Source organism: Melanerpes formicivorus, unplaced genomic scaffold (genome assembly GCF_026170545.1).
Source record: "Melanerpes formicivorus ecotype bairdi unplaced genomic scaffold, bMelFor1.0.p_v2 SCAF_73, whole genome shotgun sequence".
NCBI classification, from domain to species: domain Eukaryota; kingdom Metazoa; phylum Chordata; class Aves; order Piciformes; family Picidae; genus Melanerpes; species Melanerpes formicivorus.
In genome coordinates this window covers 2,264,206-2,291,211 of record NW_027142425.1, presented here as the reverse complement: position 1 = coordinate 2,291,211, position 27,006 = coordinate 2,264,206, and the positions used below count along the sequence as shown (strand labels likewise).

The 27,006-nt window shown below is 55.4% G+C and overlaps 1 protein-coding gene across 4 annotated transcripts in view; it reads right to left on the bottom strand.

Annotated features, from left to right (window-relative positions):
* Positions 1-208: 208 nt before the first annotated feature.
* Positions 209-27,006, bottom strand: part of LOC137453917 (kelch-like protein 13) — a 129,784-nt gene continuing 102,986 nt past the window's right edge. For all 4 annotated transcript variants that reach the window (XM_068163632.1, XM_068163634.1, XM_068163635.1 and 1 more), the window contains 3 exons: positions 21,296-22,091; positions 7,269-7,382; positions 209-2,914 (listed from right to left, as the gene is read on the bottom strand). In XM_068163632.1, coding sequence (XP_068019733.1) covers positions 2,427-2,914; positions 7,269-7,382; positions 21,296-22,091 — 1,398 coding nt within the window. In that variant the 3' untranslated portion in view covers positions 209-2,426. The remainder of the gene's footprint in view (positions 2,915-7,268; positions 7,383-21,295; positions 22,092-27,006) is intronic.

Genomic DNA, 27,006 nt, shown 5'->3' with positions numbered 1-27,006 from the left:
TGCCTGCAGCCAGCTCTCAGGCTGTCCAGCTCTGCTTGGATGCCAGCACAGCCTGAGGGCTGTCAGCCAACCTCCCACACCCCCAAGTTTTGTCTCATCAGTGACCTTGCTGAGGGTGCCCTCCCTCCCCTCCCCCAGGTCACTGAGAAAGACAGAAGGCAGAGGGAGAGCAGCAAAGAGCTGAATGAGGCAGCTGAGACTGAGGGAGTGCAGTTGAAAATTTTATTGACCAAAACAAAACCAGAACCAAACCAAACCAAAACCAAACCAAAACCAAAAGAAGGTCAGAGGTGGTAGTCCAAGGTCACTGAGCAAAAGCAGCTCTCTGCCTGAAGCTGCACTTTGTGCTAAAGAACCTTACGAACTGAGACTCTACAGAGGACAGGTTATGCAGGTTATCTGGAGAGCAGAGGAGGACAAAAAGAAAGGGAGATTGGATTAGACTGGATCTGATGGAATGGGTTGGTCAAATTGAGTGGCTGAAGTTCAATGTTGCTAGCCCTTATCTACCTTATCTTCAGTACAGGCAACCCAACACAAGGCAGCACTGAGTTCCCACTGCTCCATGGGGTCTGTGTGTGTGTGTGAGCTCCTATGGAAGGTGATTCCTGCATCCAGGAAGGAAAGCTCAACCAAATGAAACCACAGCACTGAATTCCCACTGCTCCATGGTCTGTGTGTGAGTGTGAGCTCCCATGGAAGCTGCTTCCTGCATCCAGGAAGGAAAGCTCAACCAAATGAAACCACTGCACTGAATTCCCACTGCTCCATGGGGTCTGTGTGTGTGTGTGTGTGAGCTCCCATGGAAGCTGCTTCCTGCATCCAGGAAGGAAAGCTCAACCAAATGAAACCACTGCACTGAATTCCCACTGCTCCATGGGGTCTGTGTGTGTGTGTGTGTGAGCTCCCATGGAAGCTGCTTCCTGCATCCAGGAAGGAAAGCTCAACCAAATGAAACCACTGCACTGAATTCCCACTGCTCCATGGGGTCTGTGTGTGTGTGTGAGCTCCCATGGAAGCTGCTTCCTGCATCCAGGAAGGAAAGCTCAACCAAATGAAACCACTGCACTGAATCCCCACTGCTCCATGGTCTGTGTGTGAGTGTGAGCTCCCATGGAAGCTGATTCCTGCATCCAGGAAGGAAAGCTCAACCAAATGAAACCACTGCACTGAATTCCCACTGCTCTATGGTCGGTGTGTGTGAGTGTGAGCTCCCATGGAAGCTGATTCCTGGGTTTAGAGAGGAAAAACCCAACCCAGTCAAACCCTCCCCCCCTCAAATGTTTTCACTCTGTTCTTTGAGGCCTCACTCAGCTGCCTCAGGGGAAATAAAAGACCCAACCAAAACATTTGATGCAGGTTATAAAAGACTCCCAGCCTCTGCAAGGTTCACTTCCTGTGTAGTGCTAATAGAATTCTCAAGTGGTTTGAGTTTCTCCCCTCTGCCTGGGGGAACTTCCAGCTGCTCTGAAAGCACCCAGGAAGGCAAGGATGGGGACAAGAGATATGTCCAAAAGACTCTGTGAAAAACAGGGAGGTAGCTCAGGGCCCCTTGGCAGCTCTTCTCTCATGCCTCACACTGGTGTGGTCCTGCCTCCCCCTGCCATGGGTGGTGCACAAAAAGGAAAGGCAAAGGGATTTCAGCTCTGAGCTTCAGTGACAGGCTGTGGCCAGAGCCTTCAGGCTTGCCTGGGGGGGCTGCCCAATGCAAGCTAAGAGGTGACCTCAAGAGCCAATACACAACAGGGAGAACAGGCCCAGCTCAGACAGGTCCCAGGCAGCATCTCCCCACCTGGCTCAGGGGAGCACACCTGGTTTGCTTCAGCACTGAACAAACATTCCAGGCCAAACAGCACAGACACTGGCAAAGGCTTGGTTGCTGTGGGGTTGGGTTGGGGTTGTTTGGGGTTTTTGGGTCCTTTTGTTGTCTTGTTTTCCTCCCAGTAATTGTATGAAGTGCTGTAGGCTAAGCCTCCCAAGAAACTACTGAAGGGGAAACAGAAAACAGAGAAGAGACTTCTAGGATGCAGTGCAGAGGTATTGGGGTGGTGTTCCTGCAACCTCAGCAGTCCAGAGGTGGCGTTCCTGCAACCCCAGCAGTCCAGGGGTGGTGTTCCTGCAACCTGAGCAGTCCAGGGGTGGTGTTCCTGCAGCCTCAGCAGTCCAGGGATGGTATCCCTGCAACCTGAGCAGTCCAGGGGTGGTGTTCCTGCAGCCTCAGCAGTGCAGGGGTGGTGTTCCTGCAGCCTCAGCAGTCCCAGGGGGGGTGTTCCTGCAGCCTCAGCAGTCCAGGGGTGGTGTTCCTGCAGCCTCAGCAGTCCAGGGATGGTATCCCTGCAACCTGAGCAGTCCAGGGGTGGTGTTCCTGCAGCTTCAGCAGTCCAGGGGTGGTGTTCCTGCCACCTGAGCAGTGCAGGAGGTGGTCTCTAGGGGGCTGAGAGAGGAGACTCTCGGGACGGGGAGCCCGTGTTGTCCTCCGGGGGGAAGACGGTGAGCGTGCAGGCGCGGATGCCGCCCAGGGACTCCGGCAGGTCGAAGACTTTGTGCCACTCATCCTTCTCCGGGTCATACTTCTGCACTATCTCCACCATGCAGCGATTGTTCCAGGAGTAGCCTCCCACCACGTAGATCTTGTTCTCAAAGACGGCCACCCCCACGTCGCTCTGCCCGCGCAGCATGGCGGCGATGGGAGTCCACTGGTCGAGGGCTGGGGAGTAATACTCACAGCTTAGGACATCGTCGTAGTCGCTGGTGCCGCGGAAGTGATTGCCGCCGATCACGTAGAGCTTGTCCGCCACAGTGCACATGCAGTGCAGGCCGCGCACCGTCGTCATGGCGGCTTTCTGAGTCCATTTGTCCGTGTCGGGGTCGAAGCACATCAGCTCCTTCTGGAAAGTGTCGTGGGTGATCCCCCCTGGGGAGAGAAACACAGCTCAGAGGGGGGCTGGGCAGCATCGAACAAGGACGGAGACCGCCCGAGCAAGGACGGAGAGCGCCCGAGCACGGACGGAGACCACCCGAGCAAGGACGGAGAGCACCTGAGCACGGACGGAGACCTCCCGAGCACGGACGGAGACCGCCCGAGCACGGACGGAGACCTCCCGAGCACGGATGGAGACCGCCCGAGCACGGACGGAGACCGCCCGAGCAAGGACGGAGACCGCCCGAGCACGGACGGAGACCTCCCGAGCACGGACGGAGACCGCCCGAGCAAGGACGGAGACCTCCCGAGCACGGACGGAGACCTCCCGAGCACGGACGGAGACCGCCCGAGCACGGACGGAGACCTCCCGAGCACGGACGGAGACCGCCCGAGCAAGGACGGAGACCGCCCGAGCACGGACGGAGACCTCCCGAGCACGGACGGAGACCGCCCCAACAAGGACGGAGACCGCCCCAACAAGGAAGGAGACCTCCCGAGCAAGGACGGAGACCTCCCGAGCACGGACGGAGACCGCCCGAGCACGGACGGAGACCTCCCGAGCAAGGACGGAGACCTCCCGAGCAAGGACGGAGACCTCCCGAGCACGGACGGAGACCTCCCGAGCACGGACGGAGACCTCCCGAGCAAGGACGGAGACCGCCCGAGCACGGACGGAGACCTCCCGAGCACGGACGGAGACCTCCCGAGCAAGGACGGAGACCGCCCGAGCAAGGACGGAGACCTCCCGAGCAAGGACGGAGACCGCCCGAGCAAGGACGGAGACCGCCCGAGCACGGACGGAGACCGCCCGAGCACGGACGGAGACCTCCCGAGCAAGGACGGAGACCGCCCCAACAAGGACGGAGACCGCCCGAGCAAGGACGGAGACCGCCCGAGCACGGACGGAGACCGCCCGAGCAAGGACGGAGACCGCCCGAGCAAGGACGGAGACCGCCCGAGCACGGACGGAGACCTCCCGAGCAAGGACGGAGACCGCCCGAGCACGGACGGAGACCTCCCGAGCAAGGACGGAGACCGCCCCAACAAGGACGGAGACCGCCCGAGCAAGGACGGAGACCGCCCGAGCACGGACGGAGACCTCCCGAGCACGGACGGAGACCACCCGAGCAAGGACAGAAACCACCTGAGCAAGGACGGAGACTATCTAAAAATGGACAAAAGTCATCTGAATATGAATAATATAATAATAGAATAATAGACCAAGTTGGAAGAGACCTTCAAGATCATCGTGTCCAACTCATCAACCAATCCAACACCACCTAAACAACTAACCCATGGCACCAAGCACCCCATCAAGTCTCCTCCTGAACACCTCCAGTGGTGGTGACTCCACCACCTCCCCGGGCAGCCCATTCCAATGGCCAATCACTCTCTCTCTGTAGAACTTGTTCCCAACACCCAACCTAAACCTCCCCTGGCACAGCCTGAGACTGTGTCCTCTTGTTCTGGTACTGGCTGCCTGGGAGAAGAGACCAACCTCTGCCTGTCTACAACCTCCCTTCAGGTGGTTGTAGACAGCAAGAAGGTCTCCCCTGAGCCTCCTCTTCTCCAGGCTAAGCAACCCCAGCTCCCTCAGCCTCTCCTCACAGGGCTGTGCTCCAAACCCCTCAACAACTTTGTTGCCCTTCTCTGGACTCATTCCAGCAAGTCAACCTCCTTCCTAAACTGAGGGGCCCAGAATTGGACACAGGACTCAAGGTGTGGCCTAACCAGTGCAATGTACAGGGGCAGAATGACCTCCCTGCTCCTGCTGGCCACACTCTTCCTGATCCAGGCCAGGATGCCATTGGCCCTCTTGGCTGCCTGGGCACACTGCAGGCTCATGTTCAGCCTACCATCAACCAGCACCCCCAGGTCCCTCTCTGCCTGGCTGCTCTCAGCCACTCTGACCCCAGCCTGTAGCACTGCATGGGGTTGTTGTGGCCAATGTGCAGAACCTGGCACTTGGATGTGTTCAGTCTCCTGCCCTTGGACTCTGCCCATCTGTCCAGCCTGTCCAGGTCCCTCTGCAGAGCCTCTCTACCCTCCAGCAGATCAACTCCTGCCCCCAGCTTGGTGTCATCAGCAAATTTACTGATGATGGACTCAATGCACTCATCCAGATCATCAATAAAGATGTTCAAGAGGATGGGGCCCGGCACTGGTCCCTGGGGGACACCACTGGTGCCTGGCTGCCAGCTGGCTGTGGCACCATTCACCACCACTCTCTGGGCTCAGCCTCCAGCCAGTTCCTAACCCAATGCAGTGTGCTCTTGTCCGAGCCATGGGCTGACAGCTTGGCCAGGAGTTTGCTATGGGGGACCGTGTCAAAGGCCTTGCTGAGGTCCAGGCAGACTACATCAACAGGCCTCCCCACATCCACCAGGCAGTCACCTGATCATAGAAGGAGATCAGGTTGGTCAGGCAGGACCTGCCCTTCCTAAATCCATGCTGGCTAGGCCTGATCCCTTGGCCATCCTGTAAGTGCTGTGTGACTGCACTCAAGATGACCTGTTCCATGATCTTGCCTGGCACTGAGGTCAGGCTGACAGGCCTGTAATTCCCTGGCTCATCCAACCGGCCCTTCTTATGGATGGGCACCACCTTGGCCAGCTTCCAGTCCTCTGGGACCTCGCCAGTGAGCCAGGACTGCTGGAAAATTATGGAGAGTGGCTTGGCCAGCTCATCTGCCAGCTCTCTCAGCACCCTAGGATGAATCCCATCTGGTCCCATGGACTTGTGGGGATCCAAGCAGCTGAGGAGAGCTCCAACCACCTCTTCATGGAACATAGGGAAACTGTGCAGCTCCGTGGCTCCTTCTGCCAGCTCTGCAGGCCAGCTGTCTGGAAGACATTCTGTCCTGCTAGTAAAAATTGAGGCAAAGAAGGTGTTAAGTACCTCTGCCTTTTCCTCATCCTTTGTTACAACGTTCCCCTCCATGTCCACCAAGAATGGACAGAAGCTACTTGAGCATGGACAGAAAGCACCTGAGCATGGACAGAAGCCATCCCTCCTCCAGTGCCTCATCACATAAGTGACACTTGGCAGATCCAAAGGCCCCCCAGCCTGTGCCTGTGCCTGTGCTCCATTTGGGCAGGCAGATTTCTTTGCTGACATTTGTTCAGGTTTCTGCTTCTGTTTCTGAACACCAAGACTCCAGGAACTCATTTCCCTGTCAAATCTTTCATCCCATCCTTTTGTCTTTGAAGTGGTCCTACCCCAGAGCAGAATTAGCTTCAGAAAACCTTTTCCCTCAACTTGAACTGAAGAGAGAGAGGACAGATTTTAAATGTGCAGAATATCCCAGCAGCTGCCTAGGGCCCTCTGTATCTTCACAACTTCTCCATGGCTGCCTGCAAAAGCAGTTGGTAGAGGCTTGAGGGGAAATCAGAGGGCAATTTCCCATCAGTGGATGCAATGTTCCACCTTTCCACAAGGTCAGCAGGCAGGTCAGGCAGCAGTCACACCAATTTCAGACACTGTAGGCTTATTAGCCATGGTTTGAAGAGCATAATGCAACTCTATCTGAGGTGCTAAAACCCATGCAGAGAGCAGGCTGCTGCTGAGCAGCCTCCCGCTGGGCTGCCCACGCTGAGCCATCTCGCTTGGGTAGGGAGCAGACAGAGGTGGCTTGGAGTCACAGGACCAGAGGATGTTAGGGGTGGGAAGAGACCTCTGGAGATCTTCCAGTCCAACCCCCCTGCCAGAGCAGGAGCAGAGAATCCAGCACAGGTCACACAGGAACACATCCAGACAGGGCTGGAAAGGCTCCAGAGAAGGAGACTCCACACCCTCTCTGGGCAGCCTGCTCCAGGCCTCTGTGAGCCTCACAGGGAAGAAGTTCCTCCTCATGTTGAGGTGGAACCTCCTGTGCTGGAGTTTCCATCCACTGCCCCTTGTCCTATCTGAGGAGAGCCTGTCCCCTGCCTCCTGACCCCCAGCCCTCAGCTATTGATAGACATTGATCAGATCCTTCTCAGTCTTCTCTCCAGACTAAACAGCCCCAGGGCTCTCAGTCTCTCCTCCCCAGGCAGTGCTGCAGTCCCTTCAGCATCCTTGTAGCCCTCCCTTGGACTCTCTCCAGCAGGTCCCTGTCCCTCCTGAACTGGGGAGCCCAGACCTGGATACAATATTCCAGGTGAGCTCTCAGCAGGGCAGAGCAGAGGGGGAGGAGAACCTCCCTGGCTCTGCTGGACACACTCCTCTGAATGTCCCCCAGGATCCCCTTGGCCTTCTTGGCCCCCAGGGCACATTGCTGTCCCCTGCAGAACTTGCTGTCCAGCAGCACTCCCAGGCCCTTCTCCAGGGGGTGCTCTCAGGCAGGATGAGGAGAGGAACTCCTTACCTGAGATGTACATCAGTCCCCCGTAGACAGTCCCAGCGTGGCCGTAGTGGGGTTCGTTCATCTTGGCGACGTAGCTCCACTCGTTCAGCCTGGGGTTGTAACACTCCACCGTGGCTGTTTGGGACAGAGGAGAACACAACCATGGGGAAGCTGGCACAGCAGGCTGGCTTGCAGGGCAGCTGCAGTGGCAGCAGTATGGTCACAAACAGAGGAAGGACCAAGGAGAAATGTTACTGAGCTGAGAAAGAGTGGAGGGAACCTCAGGAGACAGCACAGAAGAACCTCAGGTGTGTCCCAGAGGCACAAGAAGGATGGCAAAAACCTTCTGGCATTCTTGCCTTCCACTTGGCTCATTCCCATTGCTGTGTGACACACAAACCTGTGCTGGCTCAGGAACACCTCAGCTGTGGGGCATCAGAGAAAACAGCAACCAAGCTGGGTGAATGTATCACACAGGCCCAGACTGCCAGGTGGGAAAGGACCCCAAGGATCCTCTGGCCCAGCCTTTCTTGGTTGCCCAGCACCCTGGCAAGCTGTCTCAGACTGCCCAGTGCAGGGCACTCCACTGCTGCCCTTGGGAGATGATTCCAGGCTCTGACTGTGCTCATGGCAAACATTTTCTCCTGGAGTGCAATGGGAATGTCCCCAGCAGTACCTTGTCCCCATCCCCCCTTGGCTGTTCCATGGCACTCCTTGTACCAAGGGAGTCTCCATCCTCCTGGCAGCCACCCTTCATGTGCTGCTCCCTGGTCTCCCCTAAGCCTTCTCTTCTCTTCTCAGGGCTGAATTTAGCTTTTCTACCCTTTCTCTACCCTTCTTCTCTCTTATACAGCTCCCTTCAGTGTCTGCTGTAGAGAGACAGGGAATGGACTTAAACCTAGCCCAGGGAGGACCAAGACATCTGGCAACCAGGACAGAGCCAGCACTGTCCCACCCATGCAGAAAATCAGGCACTTTGCACTGAAATGGTCCTAAGCCCTCAGAAGGGGGAGAGCAACTCTTGACTAATCTTCTGTTATAGAGTCACAGAGTTATAGAACTGTTTGGGTTGGAAGGGACCTTCAAGATCATCCAGTTCCAACCCTCCTGCCATGGGCAGGGACACCTCCCAGCAGCCCAGGTGGCTCAAGGCCCCATCTGTTATCTTGCAGTGCTTTCTGAAGCCCTCACACAGAGCAGCACATCCAAGTGAATCACTCAGGCAGCTCAGGAAAGCTTTAACAAACCAGAAGGGGAAACCACCAGTGAAGCCTGGAGAGAAGCAGAGCCTGTGTGGAGGGACAGCTCCCTTTGGGAGCTCTCTGCACAGATCAGACATCAGAGAGCTTAGTGCTGAGACTAAAAGAAATGCAGAGCCCAGGAAGAAAGCCTTGCTGAGAAGGGATTCTCTCTTCCAAGTGGGATGGAAGGGACATGGGGTGGCAGCACAAAAAGGCTAAGCAGTAAGAACAGAAAGAGAAAACAGATTTAAGAATGGATCTGAGGAAGCTCTAGAGATTGGCAGCTTCAGGGTGGGAGATGCTGGAAGGCCCTGCAACAGAGTGAGCCCACGCTGCACAAAGCAATGATCAACAGCTGTGTTCCCCCAAAGACAAAATCAATCTCATTTTCAATAACTGAAATTAAGGAAAGAGATTCTGGTGCTTCTCATGCAACCCTAAAGCTCTGGAGAGAGATGTTTGTGAGCCAGGAGTGTAAAACTGAATGGCTTGGAAAGCAGCATTTTACTTGCTCCAGAGCAAGCTTTTCATTCATGGAATCTTAGAATGCTTTAGGTTGGAAGGGACCTTCAAGACCATCCAGCTCCAGCCCCCTGCCATGGGCAGGGACCCCTCCCCCCAGCCCAGCTTGCTCAAGGTCTCATCCAACCTGGCCTTCAACACCTCCAGGGAGGAGGCAGCCACAGCCTTCTTGGGTAACCTGTGCCAGAGTCTCACCACCCTCACAGCAAAGAATTTCTTCCTCATCTCCAGTCTCAACCTCTCCTCTCCCAGCTCAAAGCCATTGTCCTTCAGCCTGGCACTCCTAGCTGTTGTCCAGAGTCCCTCCTGCAGACACAATCTGCATAAGGAAAGGCACAGAAAGGTGTTGCAGGATTCCTCAAGGACAGTTTGTTTAAAGCAGGCTTGAGTTTTATTTGTAATAAAGTAAAAAATCTCTTAAAATTATAGAACTGTTTCACTTGGAAGAGACCTCCAAGATCACCCAGTCCAACCAGCAACCCAACCCCACCATGCCCACTAAACCATGGCCTAAAGCTCCATGGCCACAGGGTTCTGGAACCTCCAGGGATGGGGACTCCACCACCTCCCTGGGCAGCCTGTGCCCATCCCTGACCACTCTTACACCAAAGACATTTTTCATCATCTCCAACCCAACCCTCCCCTGGCACAGCTTGAAGCCATTTCCTCTTTCTATCACCTGAGACTAGGGAGCAGAGACCAACCCCCACCTCAATGCAACCTTCTCTCAGGGAGCTGTAGAGAGCAGTGAGGTCTCCCTCAGCCTCCTCCTCTCCACACTCAACACCCCCAGCTCCCTCAGCTGCTACTCCCCAGCCCTGTTCTCTAAACCCTTCCCCAGCTTGTTTGGACCTGCTCCAGCTCCTCAATATTCTTCCTGCAGTGAGGGACCCACAACTGAACCCAGGACTCAAGGCATGGACACATCAGTGCTGAGTCCAGGGGGACAATCCCTGCCCTGCTCCTGCTGGCCACACCATTGCTGCTCCAGGCCAGGCTGCCCTGTTGGGTATCACAGAATCACCAAGGTTGGAAGAGACCTCAAAGATCATCAAGTCCAACCTGACACCACAGACCTCATGACTAGACCATGGCACCAAGTGCCACATCCAGTCCCCTCTTGAACACCTCCAGGGATGGGGACTCCACCACCTCCCTGGGCAGCACATCTCAATGGCTAACAACTCTCTCTGGGAAGAACTTTCTCCTCACCTCCAGCTTAAACTTCCCCTGGCACAGCTTGAGACTGTGTCCTCTTGTTCTGGTGTTGGGTGCCTGGGAGAAGAGACCAACCCCCACCTGGCTACAACCTCCCTTCAGGGAGTTGGAGAGAGCAAGAAGGTCTCCCCTGAGCCTCCTCTTCTCCAGGCTAAGCAACCCCAGCTCCCTCAGCCTCTCCTTACAGGGCTGTGCTCCAGACCCCTCCCCAGCTTTCTTGCCCTTCTCTGGACACCTTCAAGTCTCTCAATGTCCTTCTTAAACTGAGGGGCCCAGAACTGGACACAGGGCTCAAGGTGTGGCCTAACCAGTGCTGAGCACAGGGCACAATGACTTCCCTGCTCCTGGTGGCCACACTATTCTTGATGCAGGCCAGGATGCCATTGGCCTTCTTGGCCCCCTGGGCACACTGCTGGCTCATGTTCAGGCAGCTGTCAATCAGCACCCCCAGGTCCCTTTCTGTTTGTCAGCTCTCAGCCACTCTGACCCCAGAGCTCTGGGGGGTATCCTGCAGGCTTTGTGTGCCCAAGAATGACTGAGCCAGCCATGGAGCTGGAGGCAGGCTCTTGCCCAAGCACAGGCACAAAGAATGGATGCCACAGCTTACACCTAGGAGCTGTACTCCTGGGTCCTGCCATCTGACACCAGGTGCAGTGCTTGCCCAGCCCCTAGGTAAACCTTGGCTCTTGCTTGGATAAAGGTTGAATCCATGTGGAGACTGCCTGCTAAACAGGGAAGCTCCATTCTGCTCTGCTCTATTTAGCAACTGAAAGAAATGAAAAAAGGAAAAAAAGAGGGGCAGCCATTTGAAGAGCAGAGCAAAGCAGGTCTGATCTGCAAGCAATTACAGCTGCCCCACTTCTGCCCTGCCAGCAGGGCCCTCCCCACCTGCTGCTCACTGCTGTGCTGCACCACAACCCAGCACTGCCTTGGCTTTCACAAGAACAGAAGGATTCTCCTTCTGCAGGGCTTCACTCCTTGCTGAGGTGAAGAACTTACACTTCTGGTACACCCTAAGGAGAGAAAGAGCAGAGTGTGGAATGGAGAACCTGAAGGGGCTCCAGGAGAGCTGTGACAAGGGCTAGGAGGGACAGGATGAGGAACAATGGCTTTGAGCTGGGAGAGGAGAGATTGAGAGTGGAGATGAGGAGGAGATTCTTGAGAGTGAGGGTGGGGAGACTCTGGCACAGGCTGCCCAGGGAGGCTGTGGCTGCCTCCTCCCTGGAGGTGTTGAAGGCCAGGCTGGATGAGGCCTTGAGCAAGCTGGGCTGGTGGGAGGTGTCCCTGCCCATGGCAGGGGGCTGGAGCTGGATGGTATTTAAAGTGCCTTCCAACCTAAACCATTCTAGGACTGTATGAAAGCTATTGCCAAGCCATCAGCAAGCAGCTCCAGATGACATTCAGTGCTGGGCAACTCTTTGTCTCAGCCTGCACTATGGATGGCACACTCCTCATGTCACCAAGAGAAGATGAAGTGGGTTTACATTCACAGAGTCTTAGAATGGGTTGGGTTGGAAGGGACCTCAGCGATCATCCAGTTCCAGCCCCCCGCCATGGGCAGGGACACCTCCCACCAGCACAGCTTGCTCAAGGCTTCATCCAGCCTGGCCTTCAACACCTCTAGGGAGGAGGCAGCCACAGCCTCCCTGGGCAACCTGTGCCAGAGTCTCCCCACCCTCACACACAAGAATTTCTTCCTCATCTCCAGTCTCAGTCTCCCCTCCTGAAGCTTAAAGCCATTCCCTCTTGTCTATCAGCACAAGCCCTTGTAACAAATCCATTCCCAGCTTTCTGGTAAGCTCCCCACTGTCCCCACACTGTGATGACATCAGGCACCTGAGAAAGGAGGCTGTTGACACCAAGGCCCTTCAGCTTCTGATGTGGCTGTCAAACACCCCCAGGAGAACTCAAGTACTGCTTGACAGCCTTGCACACAACTCATTCCAACTCAAATCAGCTGTGCTCCAAATCAAAGACAAGTATTTCCCAGCTGAAAAACTCCCTCCTGCTCTCTTTGGTTGTTCTGCAGAACTGCTCCCCTGTTTGCTTGCAAGCTCCTCCACCTCTCTCAACAGGGCAAAGGAACACAAATCTACACAGTTTCAGCTGCTGAAGGTGCTCCTGGCATAGAACAGAACAGAACAGAACAGAACAGAATAGAACAGAATAGAATAGAATAGAATAGAATAGAATAGAATAGAATAGAATAGAATAGAATAGAACAGAATAGAATAGAATAGAATAGACCAGGTTGGAAGAGACCTTCAAGATCATCAAGTCCAACCTATCACCCAACACCACCTAATCAACTAACCCATGGCACCAAGCACCCTAAGAAGTCTCCTCCTAAACACCTCCAGGGATGGTGACTCCACCACCTCCCTGGACAGCACATCCCAATGGGCAATCTCTCTCTCTGTGTACAACTTCTTCCTTACCTCCAGCCTAAACCTCCCCTGGCACAGCTTCAGACTGTGTCCTCTTGTTCTGGTGCTGGCTGCCTGGGAGAAGAGACCAACCCCCACCTGGCTACAACCTCCCTTCAGGGAGTTGCAGAGAGCAAGAAGGTCTCCCCTGAGCCTCCCCTTCTCCAGGCTAAACAACCCCAGCTCCCTCAGCCTCTCCTCACAGGGCTGTGCTCCAGACCCCTCCCCAGCTTTCTTGCCCTTCTCTGGACACCTTCCAGCATCTCAACATCTTTCCTGACCTGAGGAGCCCAGAACTGGACACAGGACTCAAGGTGTGGCCTCAGCAGTGCTGAGCACAGGGCACAATGACCTCCCTGAAGAGGCACCAGGATTTCTCTGCATCATCTCCAGGCAAGGTTTTGTTCACAGGGCACTCAGAAGAGCTTCCTGAAGCTAAGTTTGTCTCCTCTCCAGCACGAGACTGCTGGGTTCACCCTGCTGACAGCATGAGTGATTCACATCAGGCTTTAGTTGTGCTCAGCTTCTGATCTCCTCATTACCATAATCCAGGGGAGGCAGGCAGGCCTCATTTGAATAGAACTAAGCAATCTGAAGAAGACTCAAAGCTTTGGCATCCCAGGGGCTGCTGCTCTGCACTCCTCCTGCAGTGCCATCTGTGATGCTGCTGGAGGAGGACACAGCCATCTACCACTTCTCTGGCAGCAGCTTCTCTCCTGTCCTAAGGTTGATTGCAGCAGCACTCAGCAGCAGTGGGGGATGTCCCAAAGCCCAGGACCTTCATTTGCTGACATTATTCCTAGAATGCAGCTTGCCTCTGTAGAACTCAGAGCTGACTTAGGGCTAAGCTAAACTGAGTCCTGACTTGGTTTGGCCCTGGTGTGGCAACGAGCCACTTCAGAATGAGCTCCTATGGAAGAGGTCCTCCACAGACTCACAGAGACATTCAGGTTGGAAGAGACTCTCAGCATCACCAAGTCCAACCCAGAGCCCTGCTCTGCAAGGCTCACCCCTAAACCATAGCCCCAAGCACCACAGCCAAACCACCTTCAAACACAGCCAGGCTTGGGGACTCCACCACCTCCCTGGGCAGCACATTCCAATCCCTGACCACTCTGGATGGGGAAAATGTTTCCTAATGTCCAGCCTAACCCTGCCCAGTCACAGCTTGAGGCTGTTCCTCTTGTCCTGTCACTAATGACCTGTGAGAAGAGACCAGCAGCAGCCTCTCCACAACCTCCTTTCAGGGAGCTGTAGAGAGCCAGGAGGTCTGCCCTCAGCCTCCTCTGTTTCACACTAACCATCCCCAGCTCCTTCAGTCTCTCTCCATCAGATTTCTTCTCCAGGCCCTTCCCAGCTTCCTTGCCCTGCTCTGCCCTGGCTCCAGCACCTCCACCTCTCTCTTGGCTGGAGGTGCCCAAACCTGGCCACAGCACTCGAGGTGTGGCCTGCCCAGAGCTGAGTGCCAGGGGACAATCCCCTCCCTGCTGCTGCTGGACACAGCATTGCTGATCCCAGCCAGGAGGCCTTTGGCTTTCTTGGCCCCCTGGGCACACTGCTGCCTCCTATTCCAGTTCCTACTTTGGCTTGACAGCCCCAGGTACTACTCAGAGAGCAAACAACCCAGCTGGGTAATGATCTGTAGAATCATGCAAGTGTTGAGGCTGGAACAGACCTTTGAGATCCTCCAACCCAATCACTCCCCCAGAGCTCACAATCCACCTCTGCTGCTGAGCCACTGCCACTAACCCACCTGGCACCACATCCACACAGCTTTAAACCCCCTCCAGGGGTGGTGACTCCAGCATCTCCCTGGGCAGCCTGGGACAGTGCCTGAGAACCCTTGCTGGGAAGAAATTGTTCCTAACATCCAGCCTGAACCTCCCCTGTGCAACTTGAGGCCATTTCCTCTTCTTAGTGCCTGTGACCACAAGAGAAGCTTTGCCACAGACAAGGAGGTGTTTGAACTGAGGCTTAAACATCACAGAGGGCACCTGGCAAATAAATGACTTTGCCCCTTGTTGGGCAGAGGGTCAGAAGAATATGTGACTGTCCTCTCCTGGACTAGAAGTCCTCTCTTTCTGTCTTGATTGCAGCATGGCAATGAAGGGGTTGATGGACCTGTGCTTTAGAATCATAGAATCAACAAGGTTGGAAATGACCTCCAAGATCATCAAGTCCAACCTGCCACCCAACACCTCATGACTACTAGACCATGGCATCAAGTGCCACATCCAATCCCCCCTTGAACACCTCCAGGGACAACCCAACACCCAGCACCACCCTTGGTAGAGTTCATCATTGGACTCAAAGACCTTCAAAGTCTTTTCCAACCACAATGATTCTGTGATCCCCTACAGTGCTTCAGGAAAAGCCCACATATAAAAACCCCAAACCCCACTCAGAGCCTGCAGCATCTGGACAGTACCTAACTCCACTCATGTTCTAATGCCTAAGGGCACAGCTGCTGCCACCAGCAGCAGGCATCAGAACTGAACTCTTTCAGAAATGGGCTAAGAAAGGTTATTAATAGGTTTGAGGAAAGAGCATCCAGGTCTCTGCACAGCAGCACTTTTGCACCTGCCTGTGAGCACTGTGAACCACACCTCGCATTCCCTTGGTCTCTGGCTTCTTGTTCACAGCACCACAGATTGCTTTGGGCTGCAAAGGACCTTGAAGATCATTCCCATGTCCTGCTGGCACTGTTCTAGCTGAAAAGACCATTTTTACTCTCTATTATTCATAGATTCATAGAATGGTTTAGGTTGGAAGGCACCTTAAAGCTCATCCCGTTCCAACCCCCTGCCATGGGCAGGGACACCTCCCACCAGCACAGGATGCTCAAGGCCTCATCCAGCCTGGCCTTCAACACCTCCAGGCAGGAGGCAGCCACAGCCTTCCTAAGCAGCCAGTTCTAGAGTCTCACCACCCTCACTCTAAAGAATTTCTTCCTCATCCCCAGTCTCAATCTCCCCTCTCCCAGCTCAAAGCCATAGTTCCTCATCCTGGCACTCCCAGCCCTTGCCCCAAGTCCCTCCCCAGCTCTCCTGGAGCCCTTCAGGTCCTGGAAGGCTGCTCTGAGGTCCCCCTGGAGCCTTCTCTTCTCCAGGCTGAACAGCCCCAACTCTCCCAGCCTGTCCCCACAGGAGAGGCTCTCCAGCCTACTGATCATCCTGGTGGCCTCCTCTGAACCCTCTCTAGCAGTTCCATGTCCTCATGCCAGGGGCACCAGCACAAGAGCAGCACCTCTGGATCTTTCCCCTCCTCATGAGGAGGCTGGTCTCCTGCTGACAGAGTCCTGTCCTCCCTGCCTTCTGGGAGTATCTTTGGCAGGTGCCTGCTTTGAAATCTACAAAGAACCAGCCAGAGCTGTGCACAGTGCTCGGAGGAGTGCTGCAGGCTTCCACAGAGCCCTAAGTTGTCAGGGGGCTGAAAGCTGTCAGTTGTATTTTCAGAACTCAGCACTTTTCAGAGGCACATCTCCTGCCTTGCCAGGCATGAGCCACAGCCAGGCCAGCTCACTTGTCCTCCCCAACGAACCCAGCTGCTCTCAGGAGCATGCAGGGGTCCATCAGCAGCTGTTCATTGCTGCTGAAGCACTTCCTGGGGGAGAAAGTGATGTTTTATGAAGTCCTCAGAAGATTTAACATCTGAAAACAGCTTGGGGAAGGCTTGCTGGAGAGCCTTTCAGCAGTCTAACTCTCATGCCAGTGACTGTCAGGAGCAAAGCAAAAACTATGCTCAGGAAATTCATTTTAGGAACTATAATCCCTTGGCCCTGTGGCACAAGAGCTGATCTGCTGCAAAGCTGCATGTGGGCTTGGGGAATTTCTCCTCTCCAACACCAGACTGAGATGAGTTTGAACCCACGGGCAGCTCCTTTAATGCCTCTTCAACACACATTTGACCTTCTCTCTGAAAAGCCTGGAAGGTTTTTTCCCCTCATCTGAGGAACATGGGAAGTTTCAGCTGGATTTCCTCTGGCAGCTGCCAAGGCTTGTGAAAGAGCCCTGCAGATGCAAAGTGCTTTGCCTTGCAACCAACAGGAAAGAAACTGAGGTCAGAGCACCTGACAGGTACAACACAGAACCACAGAACTGTCAGGGCTGGAAGGGACCTCAAGGCTCAGCCAGTCCCAACCCCCTGCCATGGCCAGGGACACCTCACACCACAGCAGGTTGCTCACAGCCACATCCAGCCTGGCTGCAAACACCTCCAGGCAGGAGGCTTCCACCACCTCCCTGGGCAACCTGTGCCAGGCTCTCACCACCCTCCTGGGGAACAACTTCTTCCCCACATCCCATCTCAATCTCCCCACTTCTAGTTTTGCTCCATCCCCCCCAGTCCTATCCCTCCCTGACACCTTCAGAAGTCCCTCCCCAGCTTTCTTGGAGCCCTCTGCAGATCCTGGAAGGCCACAATTAGATCTCCTCAGAGCCTTCTCCTCTCCAGACTGCACAACCCCAACTCCCTCAGTCTGTCCTCAGAGCAGAGCAGCTCCAGCCCTCTGCTCATCCTCGTGGCCCTTCTCTGGACACCTTCCAGCCCCTCCAGATCTTTCCTGGCACAGAGGCTCCAGAACTGGACCCAGAGCTCCAGCTGTGGTCTCAGCAGAGTGGAGCAGAAGGGAAAATCACCTCCCTGGCCCTGCTGGCCACACTTGTGGTGCAGCCCAGGATAGGATCCAATGCCATTTCCTAGGCCTGTGTGGAAATCCTTGCAGCATTTTTAACAGCATCCCTGCAGCAGAACTGTAGGCAGGTGATGGATTTTGAATTTGGACTGGAGCTGCAGAAGAGCTGAGGTCAGCAGAACAATCCTGCTTCCCCTCCCTGGGCTCCAAGGCTGCTGCACACCCAGGCTGCCCTGCCTCTGTGACACTGCTATTTCAGGTTGATTTTGTTAGGCTTTCAACTCCTTCATTGCCACAACCTCTGCTCTGTTCAGATGGCACAGGACACAGGGACAGCAAGGTGATTAGCTGCTTATTAATTCAGATCATTAGGCAACAGCTCCATGATGAGCAGGTTTTCTGCTCCCCCAGACAACAATCACTGCACTTCAGTTTGGACATCTGCTCCCCAGCAAGGCATAGTATCATAGCATCAGTCAGGGTTGGAAAGGACCACAAGGATCATCTAGTTCCAACCCCCCTGCCATGGCCAGGGACACCCCACACTAGATCAGCCTGGCCACAGCCTCATCCAGCCTGGGCTTAAACACCTCCAGGGACAGGGCCTCAACCACCTCCCTGGACAACCCATTCCAGGGCTTCACCACTCTCATGGGGAAGAACTTCCTCCTCCCCTCCAGCCTCAATCTCCCCACCTCCAGCTTCATTCCATTCCCCCCAGTCCTATCACTCCCTGACATCCTGAGCAGTCCCTCCCCAGCTGCTTTTTGTTTCCAGCTAGATAAACTCTGGAAACCTCTGGATCTGCATCAGAAAATGGCTCTCTAGGGCAGACAAGTGATGGCATAACAGTTTCCCATGTGGTTTGCAAACAGGTGGCTCTTTGCAACCAGAGAATCATTCAGCTTGAAAAGACCCTGGAGATCATCAGGTCCAACCCTACTCTGCCAAGCTCATCCCTAAACCATGTGGTTAAGTGCAACATCTAAATAACTAAATCTAAGGTTGGAAAAGGCCTCCAAGGTCACCCAGTCTAACCAGCAACCCAACCCCACCATGGCCACCCAGCCCTGGCCCCAGGTGCCATGGCCACAGGTTTCTTGAACACCTCCATGGATGGGGACTCCACTGCTCCCTGGGCAGCCTGGGCCCATGCTTGGCCACTCTTGCAGTGAGAAATCCCCACAGTTCCCAAGGTTTCAGTCCATCAAACACTGGAGTGGATTTGAAACTCCCAGCAAACCCAGCCCAGCCTTGTGGAGTGGAATCACTGCACTCACAGTATCACAGTCTCACAGTGTAACTAAGGTTAGAAATGACCTCGAGGATCACCAAGTCCAACCTGTCACCACAGACCTCATGACTAGACCATGACACCAAGTGCCACATCCAATCCCCTCTTGAACACCTCCAGGGATGGGGACTCCACCACCTCCCTGGGCAGCACATCCCAATGACAAACGACTCGCTCGGTGAAGAACTTTCTCCTCACCTCGAGTCCAAACCTCCCCTGGCACAGCTTGAGACTGTGTCCTCTTGTTCTGGTGCTGCTTGCCTGGGAGAAGAGACCAACCCCCACCTGGCTACATCCACCTTTCAGGTAGTTGTAGAGGGCAATGAGGTCACCCCTGAGCCTCCTCTTCTCCAGGCTAAGCAACCCCAGCTCCCTCAGCCTCTCCTCACAGGGCTGTGCTCAAGGCCTCTCCCCAGCCTTGTTGCCCTTCTCTGGACACCTTCAAGTGTCTCAATGTCCTTCTTAAACTGAGGGGCCCAGAACTGGACACAGGACTCAAGGTGTGGCCTAACCAAAGCAGTGTACAGGAGCACAATGACTTCCCTGCTCCTGCTGGCCACACTGTTCCTGATGCAGGCCAGGATGCCCTTGGCCTTCTTGGCCCCCTGGGCACACTGCTGGCTCATATTCAGGCAGCTGTCGATCAGCACCCCCAGGTCCCTCTTTGTTTGGGAGCTCTCAGCCACTCTGACCCCAGCCTGTAGCTCTGCCTGGGGTTGCTGTGGCCAAAGTGCAGCACCTGGCACTTGGACTTGTTGAATGCCTTCTGTTGGACTCTGCCCATCTGTCCAGTCGGTCGAGGTCGAGAGTCACAGATTGCACTGAGCTGGAAGGGAGCTTCAAAGGGCATCTTGTCCATCCCCCTGCAGGCAGCAGGGACACCTCCAGCTAAAGCAGGCTGCACAAGGCCACCCTGAGTCTGATCCTGAATGTCTCCAGGGATGGAGCCTCAAGCACCTCCCTGGGCAGCCTGTGCCAGTGTCTCACCACCCTCCCTGTGCAGAGCTTCCTCCTGATGTCCAACCTACCTCTGCCCTGCTCCACTTTCAAACCATTCCCCCTCAAGTTTGCAGTGCTGTAACAAACCAAAGAGTCTTTGGGAGTGACTGATCTGCACTAACCACAACATGAAGAAACCACAGATGCTGCAGCACAAATGAGGTTTGTCTCTGGCTTCACCTAAACACATTTCTCCCTGCACTTAAAGGTGTCAGTGTGTTTCTGAAGAGCAAACCTTAGCAGGCACAAAGAGCTGCCAAGACACAGCTAAGGGCTGGGCTGAAAGCAGCAAAGAGAACAGTGAAATGTCACACCTGGTTTAGATGCAGTATTATCCCAGAGGGCCAACCAGAACCATTGCAACATTGCAGTTTTACAGCACAGACAATTTCACTGCAGGGTGGAAACTGCCAGCCTGGGCTGCAGATGCCAGCCTCTGTGCCCCTAGGAAATGCAGTGGGTTGCTGGGGGCCATCCTCCACAGACAGGTCATAGAATCACAGCGTGGTAGGGGTTGGAAGGGACCTGTCCAACCTCCCTGCCAGAGCAGGGTCACCTAGGGCTAGGGCAGGTGACACAGAACACATCCAGGTGGGTTTTGGATGTCTCCAGAGAAGGAGATTCCACCACCTCTCTGGGCAGCCTGCTGCAGGGCTTCAGCACCCTCACAGCAAAGACATTTCTCCTCCTGCTGAGGTGGAACCTCCTGGGGTCCAGTTTGTACTCCTTGTTCCTTGTCCTATCACAGAACACCATCACCTTCATCCTGACCCCCAGCTCTCAGCTATTGATAGACATTGATCAGATCCCTCTCAGCCTTCTCTTCTCCAGGCTAAACAGCCCCAGGGCTCTCAGTCTCTCTTCACAGGGCAGATGCTCAAGTCCTCTCATGGCTCTCCCTTGGACTCTCTCCAGCAGGTCTCTGTCCCTCTTGAACTGGGGAGCTCTAAGCTGGGCACAATACTCCAGGTGTGGTCTCAGCAGGGCAGGGCAGAGGGGCAGGAGAACCTCCCTGGACCACCTTGTGCCACACTGTGGCCAGCATTTAGCAGGTACAAATGAAAGCAATTTGGAGGCCAGGCTGGGGTCAGAAAGGTGTGCCCAGCAGCTAGCACTCCAGGGGAAAACATCAGATGGTTAATTAACAAGTCCCAGCTCTGCTGTGGTCTGATTATTCACTCTTACAATAGGGCTCTGGAAACTGAGTGCAGTAGTCTCTCTCCAGCAGGTCTCTGTCTCTCTTGAACTGGGGAGCTCTAAGCTGGGCACAATACTCCAGGTGTAGTCTCACCAGGGCAGAGCAGAGGGGCAGGAGACCCTCCCCAGCCCTGCTGGCCACACTTCCCTTGCTGCCCCCCAGGACCCCATTGGCTCTCTTGGCCCCCAGAGCACATTGCTGTCCCATGCAGAACTTGCTGCCCACCAGCACTCCAAGGCCTTTCTCCATGGAGCTGCTCTGCAGCAGGGCAGCCTCTGACCTGTCCTGCTGCCTGCTGCTGCTCCTCCCCAGATGCAGGACCCTGCCCTCGTCCTTACTGGGCTCCATGAGGTCTGCCTGCAGCCAGCTCTCAGCCTGTCTGGCTCTGGTCGGATGCAGCACAGCCTGAGGGGCATCAGCCCCCGCCCCCTGCCTCAGCTTTGTGCCACCAGTGAGCTCGCTGAGGCTCCCCTGCCCCGCCGCCTGCCGCCGCTCCTCCCCGGGGAGCAGCACTCACCGAGCTCCCCCGCGGCGTTGCGGCCGCCCACGGCGTACAAGTGTCCCTTGAGGGCGCTGAGGTGGAAGAAGGTCCTCTTCTCGTTGAGGGAGGCCACCTGCATCCACTTGTTGTAGCGGGGGTCGAAGCGGAACACCGTGTCCACCGCCGTCTTGCCCTTGGTGTCGTAGTTGCTCTGCCCGCCCACCACGTAGAGGAAGTTGCCGATGACGGCGATGCCGTGCTGGTAGCGGGGGGCGTCCATGGGGGCCAGGGCCCTCCACTCGTGAGCCTTCTCGTCGTACATCCGCAGCTCCTTGCTGACCACCAGCTGCTGCCTCAGCACCCCGCCCAGGGTCACCAGGTGGGTGCTGTCCGAGCGGATGGCCGTCCTCTCCGACTGCATCACCGGCTGCATGTAGGGCATCATCTGGTAGTTGCTGGCCTCCAGCAGCAGGTTGACGCAGGTGTTGTCGGTCCTCATGAAGTCCACGGTCTGCACGTAGTTGATGAGGTCCTGGGGGGTCATGAGGGGGAAGCGGATGTTCTTCATCAGCTTGGCGGCGCACTCCATGCGGGGCTCCTCGGCCCGCAGCCAGCGGCAGGCCGCCTTGAAGAGCTCCAGCTCGCTGCAGTGCTTAAGGCTGTTGCTGGAGAGCACGAAGGCCAGGCGCTCGAAGGGCAGCTTGACGAACTCCCCGGTGCTCAGCAGGGCGGGGAAGTTCTTCAGGATGAAGTTGTTGACGTACTTGTCCACCTCCGTCAGGTTGTAGGTGTTGGCGATCCGCCCCACCTCCACGCAGTTCTCCAGCGACACCTGGGGCAGCAGGGAGAGAGAGGAGTCAGAGCGCTGGCCACGAGCTCTCTGCCTCACCAGGGATGGAGCCCAGAATCACACAACCAACCTCACAGATCACCAAGTCCAACCTGTCACCCAACACCTCCTGACAACTAAACCATGGCTCCAAGTGCCACATCCAGTCCCCTCTGGAACACCTCCAGGGATGGGGACTCCACCACCTCCCTGGGCAGCACATCCCAATGACGAACGACTCGCTCAGTGAAGAACTTTCTCCTCACCCCCAGCCTAAACCTCCCCTGGCACAGCTTGAGACTGTGTCCTCTTGTTCTGGTGCTGCTTGCCTGGGAGAAGAGACCAACCCCCACCTGGCTACAACAACCTTTCAGGTAGTTGTAGAGGGCAATCAGGTCACCCCTGAGCCTCCTCTTCTCCAGGCTAAGCAACCCCAGCTCCCTCAGCCTCTCCTCACAGGGCTGTGCTCCAGACCCCTCCCCAGCCTCGTTGCCCTTCTCTGGACACCTTCAAGTCTCTCAATGTCCTTCTTAAACTGGGGAGCCCAGAAGTGGACACAGGACTCAAGGTGTGGCTTAACCAGTGCTGAGCACAGGGCACAATGACCTCCCTGCTCCTGCTGGCCACACTGTTCCTAATGCAGGCCAGGATGCCATTGGCCTTCTTGGCCCCCTGGGCACACTGCTGGCTCATGTTTAGGCGGCTGTCGATCAGTACCCCCAGGTCCCTCTCTGTTTGGGAGCTCTCCAGATCTCAGCATCTCAGATCTCAGGTCTCATCATTCTGCTGTGCTCCAGGTGGTTTGCACCTGACCAAACCTTCAATGGGATTCATATATCCCTGAGTGCAGGAGCAGGGAGGTGATCATCCCCCTGTACAGGTTTGGAGACTCCACAAGCTCTCTGGGCAGCCTGCTCCAGGGCTCCAGCACCCCTAAAGACATTCCTTCTCATGTTTAGATTGTCCCCCTATGCTCAGCTCTGGGGAGGCCACAACTCCAGTGCTGTGTTCAGTTCTGGGCCTCTCACTGCAGGAAGGACATGGGGGTGCTGGTGGAGGAGAAGCTCAACAGGAGCTCTCAGTGTGCACTTGCAGCCCACAAAGCCAACCAGATCCTGGGCTGCAGCAGGAGAAGTGTGGCCAGCAGGGCAAGGGAGGTGATTCTCCCCCTCTGCTCAGCACTGCTGAGACCACAGCTGGAGCTCTGGGGCCAGCTCTGGAGGCAGATTCCTCTTGCAAGAGGAATGTGGAGGTGCTGGAAGGTGTCCAGAGAAGGGCCAGGAGGATGAGCAGAGGGCTGGAGCACCTCTCCTGTGAGGACAGACTGAAGGAGTTGGGGCTGTTCAGTCTGGAGAAGAGAAGGCTCCCAGGTGACCTCATTGTGGCCTTCCAGGATCTGAAGGGGGCTACAGGAAGGCTGGGGAGGGACTGCTCAGGATCTCAGGGAGTGATAGGACTAGGGGGAATGGAATGAAGCTGGAGGTGGGGAGATTCAGGCTGGAGGTGAGGAGGAAGTTCTTCCCCATGAGAGTGGTGAAGCCCTGGAATGGGTTGTCCAGGGAGGTGGTTGAGGCCCTGTCCCTGGAGGTGTTTAAGCCCAGGCTGGATGAGGCTGTGGCCAGGCTGATCTAGTGTGGGGTGTTCCTGGCCATGGCAGGGGGGTTGGAACTAGATGATCCTTGTGGTCCCTTCCAACCCTGACTGATACTATGGTACTATGACATTGAGGGGCTGGAGCCTGTCCAGAGAAGGCCAACAAGGCTGGAGAAGGACCTGAAGCCCACTGCCTGTGAGGAGCAGCTGAGGGAGCTGGGGATGTTCAGGCTGGAGAAGAGGAGGCTGAGGGAGACCTCATTGCTCTCTCCAGCTCCCTGAAGGGAGGTTAGAGCATGGAGGGGGCAGCCTCTGCTCCCTGGTGATAGGAGCAGAGGCAATGGTTCCAAGCTGCACCAGGGGAGCGTCAGGCTGGATCTCAGGAAATATTTCTGCCCTGGAAGAAATCTCAGACACTGGAGGAGGCTGCCCAGGGCAGTGCTGGAGTCACCACCCCTGGGGGAGTTCCAGAACTGTGTGGAGCTGGTGCGTAGGGACAGGGTTTGGTGCTGAGCCTGCAGTGCTGGGTTGAGGGTTGGGCTGGATGATCTCTGAGGGTGTATTCTGTGATTCTCTATTCCTTATTTTGTAGCAAGGAGACAAGAAACAAGCAGCTGGCATAAATTAATGATGGCAAATCCATTACCCAAGCATGAGACACAGCAATTATACAGCACTTGACCTTTGAAAAGCTCTGCAGACATCTTGGTAAGAAAGATATGGGGGAAATACAGCTAAGGGAGAGGCCACCAGGCAAGGTCAGAGAGAGCAAGGCAACAGTAGGTCTCAGCATCAGAAAGGGACCTGGGGGCACTGACTGACAGCTGCCTGAACATGAGCCAGCAGTGTGCCCAGGGGGCCAAGAAGGCCAATGGCATCCTGGTCTGCATCAGGAAGAGTGTGGCCAGCAGGAGCAGGGAGGTCATTGTGCCCTGTGCTCAGCACTGCTTAGGCCACACCTTGAGTCCTGTGTCCAGTTCTGGGCCCCTCAGGTTAGGAAAGATGTTGAGATGCTGGAAGGTGTCCAGAGAAGGGCAAGAAAGCTGGGGAGGGGTCTGGAGCACAGCCCTGTGAGGAGAGGCTGAGGGAGCTGGGGCTGCTTAGCCTGGAGAAGAGGAGGCTCAGGGGAGACCTTCTTGCTCTCTCCAACTCCCTGAAGGGAGGTTGTAGCCAGGTGGGGATTGGTCTCTTCTCCCAGGCAGCCAGCACCAGAACAAGAGGACACATTCTGAAGCTGTGCCAGGGGAGGTTTAGGCTGGAGGTGAGAAGAAAGTTCTTCCCAGAGAGAGCTGTTGGCTATTGGGATGTGCTGCCCAGGGAGGTGGTGGAGTCCCCATCCCTGGAGGTGTTCCAGAGGCGATTGGATGTGGCACTTGAAGCCATGCTCAAGCAGTCATGAGGTGTTGGGTGACAGGCTGGACTTGGTGATCCTTGAGGTCTTTTCCAACCTCATTGATTCTATGACTCCATGTTTTGCAATGTTATGAAAATTGCCATCACTGGATGTTAGAAGAAACTTCTTCCCTGAAAGGGTTCTCAGAGCCTGGCACAGGCTGCCCAGGGAGGTGTTTGAATCCCCACCCCTGGAGGTGTTTCAGAGAGGCAGAGCTGTGGTGCTCAGGCCATGGCAGAGTCAGGGAAGGGTTGGAGTGGATGAGCTGAAAAGTCATCTCCAAAAGAAACAATTCAGGGACCCTGCAGCTGAAGAGAGTGGCTCAGCTACCTCTGCAAGGCCACAGCTCAGAGGTTCTTTGCATGCAATGCATTGCTTAGGAAGGGATGAAAGTGGGTCTCTTACAGCCTGCGCTCAAAATGAAGCATGACAAAAATAACTCAGAGGAAGGAGCTCCTCTCTTTTATTATTTCAGTTTAAAAAAATGGGAAAAAAGGGAAAAAAGGAACCTAGGAAGATTCCCCCTAGAAATATCCAGCACATGAAGGGCTCTGGCAGCATGGAGCAAACCCTGATTCAATTCAGTACTGAACTGAGCACACCTTGGCACCCGCCTCTCACACACTGCTGCTGCATCCACCTCTCTGAGGTCTTTGCCTCCTGCATTTTGGAGGTGACTTAGAATCCAAGGCAGGGTAAGAGAGAAAGATGGCAGGGATGGCACAAATTGAAGCAAAAATCCAGGCTGGGTGAGGAGTGGGTTGAGAACAGTCTGGAGGAGAAGGCCTTGGGGGTGTCAGGTGGTGACAAACTCCCCAGGAGCCATCAATGGTCCCTGGCAGCCCTGAGCCAGCTGAGTGCTGAGCTGCAGCCAGAGCAAGGAGAGCAGCAGCACAGGGAGGGGATTCTGCCCCTCTGCTCTGCTCTGCTCAGCCCCCACCTGCAGCACTGCCTCCAGTTTTGGGGCGCCAGCACAAGAAGGACCTGGAGCTGCTGGAGAGGCTCCAGAGGAGGCCACCAAGATGATCAGAGGATGGAGAACCTCCCCTGGGGGGACAGGCCGAGCTGGGGCTGTTCAGGCTGGAGAAGAGAAGGCTTCAGGGAGACCTCAGAGCAGCCTTCCACGACCTGAAGGGGCTCCAGGAGAGCTGGGGAGGGACTTTGGACAAGGGCTGGGAGGGACAGGGCGAGGCACAATGGCTCTGAGCTGGGAGAGGGGAGATGGAGACTGGAGATGAGGAAGAAATTGTTGAGAGTGAGGGTGGGGAGACTCTGGCACAGGTTGCCCAGGGAGGCTGTGGCTGCCTCCTCCCTGGAGGTGTTGAAGGCCAGGCTGGATGAGGCCTTGAGCCACCTGTGCTGATGGCAGGTGTCCCTGCCCATGGCAGGGGGCTGGAACTGAACTTTTAGGTCCCTTCCAACACAAACCATTCTGTGACTCCATCAATGCACAGCAGATAACTTTCAGTGGGTCTCCAGTGCAGCCAGCCAGCTCTGTGGTACATATTCCAAGCAAGCCAACTTTCAAGCACTTCCTGCTGGGACCTGCAGCTTCTTTGCACTGAGTCTCCTTCTTCTCCCCCCAGCTTCCTCACAGATGAAGCCTCTGCACATGTCAGTCCTGCTCAATGCTGACTACATCCAAGACTCTGCTTCTCATCATATTTGTAGTGCCAAAACAATGCAAGCTTCTGAACCTCATGGTTATTTGTACAGAGCATAAAGAGTGAGGACTGTAATCTTCAAATGACCTGCAGGTCATGACAAAGACTACCAGGATTTAACACTGCAGAACTCAGTCTGATTGTTGCCCTCTCCCAGCAGACAATTCAAAAGTCTAATGAGGGTGGGAAGAGGAGATTTCTGTTTTCCACTAGACACTGACCCAGCCTGTCCTGTATTAAAACCTGCAGTCACCCAAAGTCTTCTTTC